This window comes from Echinops telfairi, unplaced genomic scaffold, assembly GCF_000313985.2.
Source record: "Echinops telfairi isolate 266 unplaced genomic scaffold, ASM31398v2 ScPeMD7_7424;HRSCAF=8462, whole genome shotgun sequence".
Taxonomy (NCBI): Eukaryota; Metazoa; Chordata; class Mammalia; order Afrosoricida; family Tenrecidae; genus Echinops; species Echinops telfairi.
In genome coordinates, this window is record NW_022111324.1 from 1,127,353 (window position 1) to 1,137,395 (window position 10,043).

Genomic DNA, 10,043 nt, shown 5'->3' on the forward strand with positions numbered 1-10,043 from the left:
TTTTAAGACCCCAGACGCTATATCTTTTGATAGCCGGGCACCATCAGCTTTCTTCACCACATTTGCTTATTCACCCGCTTTGTCTTCAGCGGTTAGTCCATGCTTCTATACCTATCCTGACACAGCTGTTCCTCCCACGCCACTCTACATCTATAATGGGTTTGATAATTCCTTAGAGTAGCCACAAAGAACTCACAGACAATACTCACAATTAATGGGGTTTAGTAAGGAAATTAATAGGTTACCCCCAAGTCCGTATCAGCAAACAGAAAGGGTACTGGCCCTTGTCTCCTCTACAGCCAAGCCACTCTCCAGTTCTTAGTCTCTCAGCCACACGGTCCCTTGGCCTTTGCTTTCCACGCGCTGGGAATCCAGCCCGCCTCTCACTGTAACCCACAGTTCCTTAGTTTTCAGGCCAGCTGAAGAGAAGGACCTCATAGTCTTGGTGTAGCTCCTCTGAGTCTCCGTGCTATGGTTCGTCTGGTCTGGCAGCCTCCACCACTTCAGACCGTGATCTTGAATGCGCTCTCCCAAGATCCTTCGGGTTTCTCTCCTCTATTGCTTCAAAAATGACTCATCCTCAGAGCCATAGGGGTAGCAACAAAAACTGACCGCTCCCATTATTATTGTCAGACACACCCTGTTTGGATTGACCCACCCAATCATTTGGTGGGAGTTACAGAGACTTGGGTAGAAGAGCCATATTAAATTTCTCCCTACCACATCTATTATTTTGTGGTTTCCACATTTTGTAAAATAACTTTGTTATGATCTTTTATACTTTGGACATTTTTATATGAAAGCCTTTTTCCTGAGTTCTTGTATGTAGTTATATGTAGGAGGAATGTCGATTTTTTAAATTATCCTGCGTTCTCCCTCCTTTTCCTTTTCTTTAATGTTTATCAAATATAACACTTTGGTTTTGAGATCTCTTTCCCCCTCCCCTGCCTGTGTGTGTGTATGTGTACTTTCTCTTTCCCCCACCTCTCAAATCTTTATTTACCATATCCTGCTCAATTTTGATACTGTTCCCAAGAATTTCTTCTTGGTGTGGAAATTTTCCCTTGAAGGAAGTTTTGGCTGGTTAGTTTCTAAAGTTCCTAATGTGTAGACTCCTCCAGTCTCTTTGTGGACCCCTTGCATTCCTCTGTTGCTCCAGTGTGTACAAACCCTTGTAGTTTTAGATGCTTCTCTTAAATTGACTGGGGGCACTTTCCATGAAGAGTTCTCTGGTTTGTCCAGTCCAGGGTTGCTTCGCTCTGTGTCCTCCCACTTAGATGCAGATACAGTGTCTTACCGCTATTGATGATTTGTCATTAGATGCTTGTGTATTAGATCTTATGAGAGATACTTAAAAACTAATTTTGTTGTAGATGTTACCCAAGGCTTTTTGATTTTGTTATATAGTTACTCTTAGATTTAAAAATCATTCCACTATTTCCTTCTCTTCTACTACAAATCCTCTCATCCTAAATCTATGACTAGCTTTTTGTCAGTTAATATTATAGAGTGTGATTGTTTTCCCTTGTTGAATTTAATAATCAAAAGCATTTAAAATCACAATAGGGTATTACATCCACCTCTCATTTAACAATTAGTGTGTGACCTGGCTATTTTGCTCATTGATGACATCTGCCAGACAGTAATGAACAGGGATGTATGAAGCAGGGGTAGCGCTGACTGTGAGGGTTAAAGTAATCTGTCAGCTGGGCTGGACATGTTTCTCAGTGGTTTGACAGTTATATAATGATGTAATCATCCTCTGTTTTCTTGTAACACCAGTTTTCACTTAACAACTTGATCTTTGAAATCTAACCATTGTGATAAGTGAGGAATGGGTGCATTTCATAAGTATATGCCCTAATTCATTGACCCATTTATTTATAAATAACGTGTATTTGTAGGTGAAAAATGGAACAAATCATGCTAAGGTAACTACTATTATGATGAATAGACATTTTTATTTTCTGTAGTGATTACATTTTCAAAAGCTTTGACAGTAATGGCAGTGAAACTTTCATTTCCTTTGCAGTGATACTTATTTTTGTGTTCTAGCATGCTTCATGATGACCCATGCAGAAGAATTTCTGCTGAGCTGGCATTATGCAGCCCATTCTTTAGCATTCCTTTTGGTAAGTGTGTTTGTGGGTGGGCTGGTTTATTTATTTTTTATCATTTGGCAATCAAATTACATATCAAAGCTGACTTATGTCCTTAAGGTCCCTTGTGTAGAGTTCGCCTTTTTCTTTCGGGAGATTTGCATTTAACCTTGTTCTGATGAATATTAACAGCCCCTCATATTGAAGATCTGGTGATGCTTCCTACTCCCGTGCTAAGACTCCTGAATGTGCTGGATGAGGATTATCTGGAGAATGAAGAGGAGTATGAAGGTGAGTGTTTACTAACTTGTATGTTCTCTGTAATACTCTCAGATTAGTCAGTAACAAAAGGACAAATTACCCGAGAGATAGGTGTTTTCTCATGTGTTTTATAGATGAGTAAAATAAGACACCTTAACAAAACCAATGAAAAGAAAAAATGAAAACGACAGACATTTAAATCATTTTATCTCTAAGTTACTAGTTTTTATTTTTAAAAAATCAATTGTATAGTAATAAATTACTACATTATCCTTGTGGAAAACTAAAACATGATAGACAAAGCTAATTACACCAAGACATTGAACTCTGAATCATAGCAAATGAGAACTTTTTGAAGAATGGAATTTCTAGGACATTGAATTGTGCTCCTGTACAACTCATACATAGACCCAGCCACTCCTACAGAAGAAGGGGTACTGCTTGGTTAAAATCAGGAAAGGCGGGATCACGCTTCTTTCCTTTCGCCTGACTTCTTCAGGCTGTATGTTCAGCAAGTAATCCAAGAAGCCGCACTACATGAAGAGTGCGGCATCAGGATTGACACCAGTACTTACTGCTGGCTCTTCTTTCTTAGTGATAGTGAGAGTCCGTCCCCGTTCATGCTTCTGAGGTGGCTCGTTTTATGTCCAGCAGGATGACAAGATTGACCAATCCCTTCATTAGATTTCCAAGTTTTTTTATCACAGCCCTGTTAATAACTCACAGCAGAAGCATACAATTTTATCAGCCTCCTTCCCTACATTCTCTAAATAAGACCCACCAGAAAAAAAAGTTGTTTGGTGGGATTTTCAAAGGCAGTAACTATAAGAGCATATCAAGTAATTCACCGATACCACAGACTCTCTATGTGATAATGTAAAAAATCTTAGATATACATAGGAAAGAAAAGGGTAAGGTTGAAATTTATGTACAAAGGTTTATATCGGGGTGGAGAGCCCTTTTTTTTTTTTCTGCCAACGGACATTTATATCATTTGGGAGCTCTGCTGTGCAAACGTTTCATTAACTCCCCTCTAAGGTCATCAACTCAATGGCAGTGGATTTGATTTAGAGATTGGGACTGCCGGAATGGCTTCTCCTCGATGAGGCGTGTGATGGTGACTAGTACTGATGACTTCATGGCCTGTATTCTCTGGCCCACAGGCTCAACGTTCCCCACCCTGGTTTATCAGATTACCTTTGCTTATAGAAGCGTATACCCTGAAACCTGTGAGCGGCAGACCTGATGACATTGCCTTGTTTTCTGCCTTTGACAAGGTGCAGGCTCACTACTGTCCTGTCCGTCATGTTGGTGGGGTATCTTTCAGTGTGTCCTCTGACTTCATCCCTCTTGAGCCTTTGTCCCGCAAGTTTTACTGTGATATTTATAGGAGGAGAGCAGGAAACCGGTAAGGTCATGTTGCCTTTAGAGAGAGAATGGAATGGCAGGTGGATGTAGAGGTGGGATACTTTGTCTTTGAATTTTGAATTATTCGTGTTACCTGTTCAAAAAAATAAAATTAACATTTAAAATCTTATCAAACACATTGAATTTCTATGACTTTTAACAAAACGTCATTTTAGGAGGTAGAGAAAATGACTTCATTACTTGTGTTTCTGGATTCTTTGCTGACTTAACCTTTCGATCATAATTGCTTTTGCATTATATCTAAGCAGTTACTGTTATGTATTTTAATAATCAGATGTTGTAGAAGATGTAAAAGAAGAGTGTCAAAAATATGGACCGGTGGTCTCTCTGCTTGTTCCAAAGGAAAATCCTGGAAGAGGACAAGTAAGTGAATGCTTTGGTAACTGGACTGTCATTCAGAGAATGTTGAAATTCTGTGGGAAATGTTTCAGTTCTCTAGAAAGCATATCTAAACATGCTGTTAGAAGTTGTGAATTTTGCATTATAGATTATTTTTGGGGTATATTTTGTATTTCACTTGCCCTCAAAAGCTGTAAAATATATGCAGTTGTCATTAAAGTTTCTTTTTTTTAAAAAATATAAATGTACTTTGAGCATTGTAAAACAGTGCCACCAACTAAAATCATATGTTGAGTTCCATGTAGGTAGAGAAAATGTTGCTCTAGTTCAGTAGAGATAGCAAACCAGTCAGGTTTGATTCTGGTGGAACCGTCAGGGTGAGGAAACTGAGCAGACTGAAACTGGGGCTCACCTCCCTCTCTGTAACTAATCTGTGATGATTCTGTTTCCTTTAGGACTTTGTGATTCTAAATTATATATCATGAATGTAAAGAGAAAGTGTTTTCCTATTTTGGGAAACAGAATATTGTTTCTTTTCTATCCCAGGGATTTTCAACCTCAGCACTGTTGACATTTTGGGTTGGGTAGCTCTTATAACGTTTTCTGCCTGTGACACCCTACACTGGTTCGTTCTGAGTTGGAATAGACTCATTGTCAATGGGTTTTGATGGAATTTTATTGTGGGAGCTTTCTTCTATTGTAAGGTGTTTAGCTGCATCTCTCCTCTCTACCCACCAGATGGCACCATTGACCTGCCCCAGTAAGTTAAGACTAGCAAAGATGTTTCCAAAAACCAAACCAAGCTCATTGCCTTCAATTCCAACTCATAGAGATTGCCAATTTGCTCCTGAGGGCAAAGTCACCTTTGCTTTATCTTATGATTTATTATTAAGAAAAATATTCTAAAATGGGTGCATAAGCAAATGTGGTGAAGAAAGCTGATGGTGCCCGGCTATCAAAAAGTATAGCGTCTGGGGTCTTGAGGGCTTGAAGGTAATCAAGCGGCCATCGAGCTCAGAAGCAACAAAGCCCACATGGGAGAAGCACACCAGCCTATGCAACCACGAGGTGTCGAAGGGATCAGGTGTAAGGCATCATCAGAACAAAAAATCTTACCATAGTGAATGATGGGGGGAGTGCGGAGTGGAGATCCAAAGCCCATTAGTAGGCCACTGGAGATCCCCTTGCAGAGGGGTCTCGGGGAGGAGATGAGCCAGTCAGGGTGCGATGTAACAATGATGAGAAATACAACTTTCCTCTAGTTCCTAAAGGTTTCCTCCCCGCTTCCACTACCATGACTCGAATTCTATCTTGCAAGACTGGCTAGACCAGAGGAGGTACACTGGTACAGATAGGAACTGAAAATACAGGGAATCCAGGACGGATGAGCCCTATAGGACCAGTGGTGTGAGTGGCAAAACAGGGAGGGTAAAGGGAGAATGGGTAGGAAAGAGGGAACCGATTACATGGAACTGTGTGTGACTTCCTCCCTGGGGGACAGACAACCGAAAAGTGGATGAAGGGAGAAGTCGGACAGGGCAAGATATGACAAAATACCCATTTATAAACTATCAAGGGCTCATGCGGGAGGGGGGAGCGGGGAGGGAGGGGAAAAATGAGGACCTAATGTCGGGGGTTTAAATGGAGAGAAAATGTTTTGAGAAACGATGTATAAATGCACTTTACGCAATTGATGTGTGTATGGATTGGGATAACAGTTGTATGAGCCCCTAATAAAATGTTAAAAAAACAAAAAACTGATTTTACTGAACAGCCTGGTACTTTCTACTTGTAAAATGTTGTAAAATCACAATGTTATAAAAATCAAAATGTTTCTACAAATTTTGTGAATAAAATCAAAACTCCTTAAAAAAAAAAGAAAAAAGAAAAATATTCTATTCTGGCAACTGAAAAAAAATGGGGAAATTTCACTCTAGCCATTGAAAATGCATTGCCAACCCAGTAATAATATTTTCCTTAATCAGCATCATTAGCATACCCCCAACTTTATTAATGCTATTCACTCAACCCGTATTTACTGAGCCTCTGCTATGATCTAGGAACTTGGCATACAACAATGTTAAAGTGCTCAGCTGCTAAGCAGTAAGCCTAAAGTTCAAACCCAGCAGCCCTTTTGGTGGGAGCGAAATGGGGGAATCTGCTCCTGTGAAGATTTTCAGCCTTGGACAGACACCACTTGGGACATTCTACTCTGGCCGTTCAGAGCCTCTATGAGTTGGGATTCATTCAACAAAAATGGGTATGCTAAACCTTGACGCCCAAACATGTAGTCCCTAGGCCATCAGTAAGCAAGTTCCTGGATCGCAGGTGTCACCTGGAGTTTTTTTAGAATTCCAGCAGCCCAGGCCTCATTTTGAAACAGAGTTTGCATTCTAGCTAGACCCTTATGTGCTGTGTCCACATTACACTTGGAGAATCGCTAGTCACAACGGCCTTGTTGAACATGGGATGTCTCTCTTTTCTTTTATAGGTCTTTGTCGAGTATGCAAATGCTGGTGATTCCAAAGCTGCTCAGAAATTGCTTACAGGAAGGATGTTTGATGGGAAGTTTGTTGTGGCTACATTCTACCCACTGAGTGCCTACAAGAGGGGATATCTGTATCAAACCTTGCTTTAATCAGTAACCGGAGGACAGTTTCCTGTTTCTCCTCTTCCATTTCCTGAGTTATTGTATTCCACATCTGAATGCAGGAGTACCCCTGACCATTTATAAGGGTACTTTGTACACTTATGTAATCCTACTGATGTGCTGTCATTCCCCGGGCAGTGACTGCATTGCAGACCTTCGACCCTGAGGAGGACAAGACTATACTCGGCTATACTTTGAGGGTCTTAGAGCACCCCCGTGGACAGCCTTTATTGTGCAGTAGGGCAGGTGCTGCTCTTCAATATGTAACCTAAAATGATATTATTTCCTGTGATCCTGAAGCAAGGGTGACTAATATCATGTCATAATGAATAGTACTAATGGATTTGTTAGGGCTGGTGACATCACTTAAGAGATAATTCCTTTATGTTGTCTGATGGTTCTTATCGCTGGTCCATGGCTGGCACTGGATTTGCTCTGTAATGCTAAGTAATTGTCAAACAGCAATTACCTATGGTTCTTAACACTGAGTTGTGAAATTTTTAAAAGGAGTACTATAGTCCTGACTATTCCTTTAAAGAAACTGCAGTGAGCCTATCTACCTTTTTTTAAATTATTATTACAGCTTTTAAAATAGAAAGCTGATGCTTGATCTTGCACAATTTTTATGTCTAGGATGTATGCTTGAGTGTGTGTGTTGGTGTGAGAGGTTAGAGAACATTGGAGCCTACGTACCTGATCGTGTGAGTTTTGTAAGATAAGACAGTCTGTACTTATCCTTTCCCTACCTGTTTCATACCTGTACTTTTTGAGAGATGGTCTTTCTGCTATACCATACATGACAAAATAGTTCATTTCTTCGAGGCTGAGAAAAACAGGAGTTTAGATGGTAGCTGGTTGAATTGAAACTGAAAGTGAATCTTTAGAAACAGACAAGGTTCCCTTCGGGTAACTGGTGCCATCCTTTCATCTACTCTGGTCCCTGTTTTTTTAATACTGAATCGTCTCTGAACCTCAGAAGAGTTCTTGGTATATGGTCTCATTTTCTCCTCCTTATCCTTACAGGAAATAGAAGTGAGACGAACAATATCCCAATTAGTCTGACCTTTGACCCCAAGGACAGTTAGGAAGTGGAAGTCGAAAGGAAGGGGGGGGAACCTAAGGGAGTCTTGAGGCCCCTAGCAGGTTAATGCTTTCCTGAGCAGAGGACTCAGAGATGAGTCCCAGGTCTAAATCATTGTAATTACAGATTCCTGTCCCTTTATGGTAGTTTGCCTTAGAGTCTAAAAATTAGCTTTCCATCATAAAACCCTAGACATACAATAAAAACAAAAATACAAAAGATAACTTATATAAAGATTATGAATGTTTTCCTGTTTCTTTCCTTTTTGTGTGCTGTGTGGGTTACTGAATGGACAGTTAGATTTTACATTTTAGAATTTGCGTTTTATTTCCATTACTTTCAGCTGTCAAACTATTCAGGACTCTCCCTTAATATTGTCATAAAGCCAACTTAGGTTTAAGAACGTCTATTTACAAACCGCCGACAATCGCATGGTTCCTGTGGGTGAGTAGTAGTATGCAGCAGGCTTCCATTGTGTGCCCTGTGAAGATTTGTTTCATTCTAGCCTTTTCAGAGGTTGGTGGGTTGGTTTGTTTTCAGATAAAAATTTACAGGGAGAGGATATACCCAGTTTTTGTGGAAACTTAAGCTTTCCTAAAACATATGTTTGTATGGGAGGCAACTTCCATGATGATTAGAAACACCAGATCCTACATATGAACACAGAATTCAAATGAATCCTAGTCTGGGTTTAGGGCGTCCTTGGTGGCACAATTTAAGTACTCAGCTGCTCACCAAAAGGTGAGCAGTTCAAACCCACCAGCTACTGTATGGGGAAAAGATGTGGCAGTCTGCTCCTGTAAAGATTTACAGCCTTGTGGGAACCCTTAGGTGGCAATTCTGTTCTGTCTCAACGCAGAGTCTCCTGCGTGGCTAGCATTCGTTTCTTGCCCTCTAGGTTAGCATATGTACCTTTCACATCCTCTCGCCACCATTACCACCCAAAAAAGAGGAAAAATTTTACCAATAACTTCAGGTATGCCTCTAAGCTTACTGATACAATATGCTGCTAACATCTTGCTGGTGAATTCCACAGCATTCTTTGATCATCTTATTGCTTATGTATTCATAAATATATGTGTAGAATTTTATTGCAGAAGGTGTTAACTGGACATCGAAGTGATTATTTTATATCAGAGCTACAGATTGGAAAAAAGATGCCTCGTATAATTTAATGTAGGTCATTTTATAGCCCAGTTACCAAAGATGATCCTTGCAGATTCCCCCTCTCTAATAAAATCAGAAGTTTTATCTTAATCTCTTTCTTAAACCTGAGCCAAAAATTATCAAATTATGCCATTTTCGTGATTCTTTTAGGGTGAAATGTTACGCAGGCAGAGATTGCAGTCTCTTGAAATGGTTGAAAACTTGAGAGAGTGTTTTTTGAGGGGCAGGGTAAAGAGGTGAAAGTTCACTCTAACTCTTTGGGTAAAATATTTATCTCAGGTAGTTTTTCTTTCCCTAAATTAATACCTGTGTTTCCTTTCTTCTTCCCATTTTCTTCTTTAATGTGTTGCTGAGCCAGGGGCTCACTGTGGCACACTGTATTCTAGAAAAGGTAGACAAAGTGATGTTAGGGAATCTGGGGACTTTGAAACACATTTGAAGCGAAGGTGGCTAGATAGCAACTTTGAAAACGTCAACCTCTATCTGGAGGAGAAGCATAAGTAGAGTTAAGTCTGGGCACTATAGTAAAAGACAGCACTAAAGGAATTCCTGGTTGCATTGCAAAGAGGAATGAAAAGGAGAGACCCTTCTGCAATAGGAGCGCTGCATTTACTACCCTTGGTGTGTCTTCCTTGTTTGTGGCAGTCAATATGAGCAATTCTTTTTAGAAACGCTCCTTTCTTGTGAGTGAGCCAGAATGATGAGTGATTATTGTAGGATGAAAACCTTGGAAACAATTTTACCCATCCTCCTGTGTTCTCAGTGAGACAGGGATTGCCTTCCTACTGGCACTCTAGCCACTAGAGTACAGAGATGTGGTAAAGTAACCTTTAGGGCAGAAGAAAAAAGCAAAACAGTAGCACTGAATTTTAGTTACTTGCTTTCTAGATTCATCTGACTTCTATTTTAACTGTTGAGCAAATGTGTGCTCATAGAAGAATGAGCCAGGAACAGTGGTGCCAGGTAAGGGAAGTTGAAGGGAAATGATGGGCATAAAATTGGTTTTGGTCTTGCCACA

At 40.2% G+C, this 10,043-nt stretch overlaps 1 protein-coding gene across 1 annotated transcript in view; it reads left to right on the plus strand.

The window, feature by feature from the left end:
- UHMK1 (U2AF homology motif kinase 1) overlaps positions 1–8,963 on the plus strand; it is a gene marked incomplete at its 5' end in the record, with an annotated part of 24,289 nt that extends 15,326 nt beyond the window's left edge. Inside the window, 4 exons of the mRNA XM_004706858.2 lie at positions 2,056–2,132; positions 2,292–2,390; positions 4,063–4,151; positions 6,619–8,963. Coding sequence (XP_004706915.1) covers positions 2,056–2,132; positions 2,292–2,390; positions 4,063–4,151; positions 6,619–6,765 — 412 coding nt within the window. The remainder of the gene's footprint in view (positions 1–2,055; positions 2,133–2,291; positions 2,391–4,062; positions 4,152–6,618) is intronic.
- Between the last annotated feature and the right edge of the window lie 1,080 nt (positions 8,964–10,043).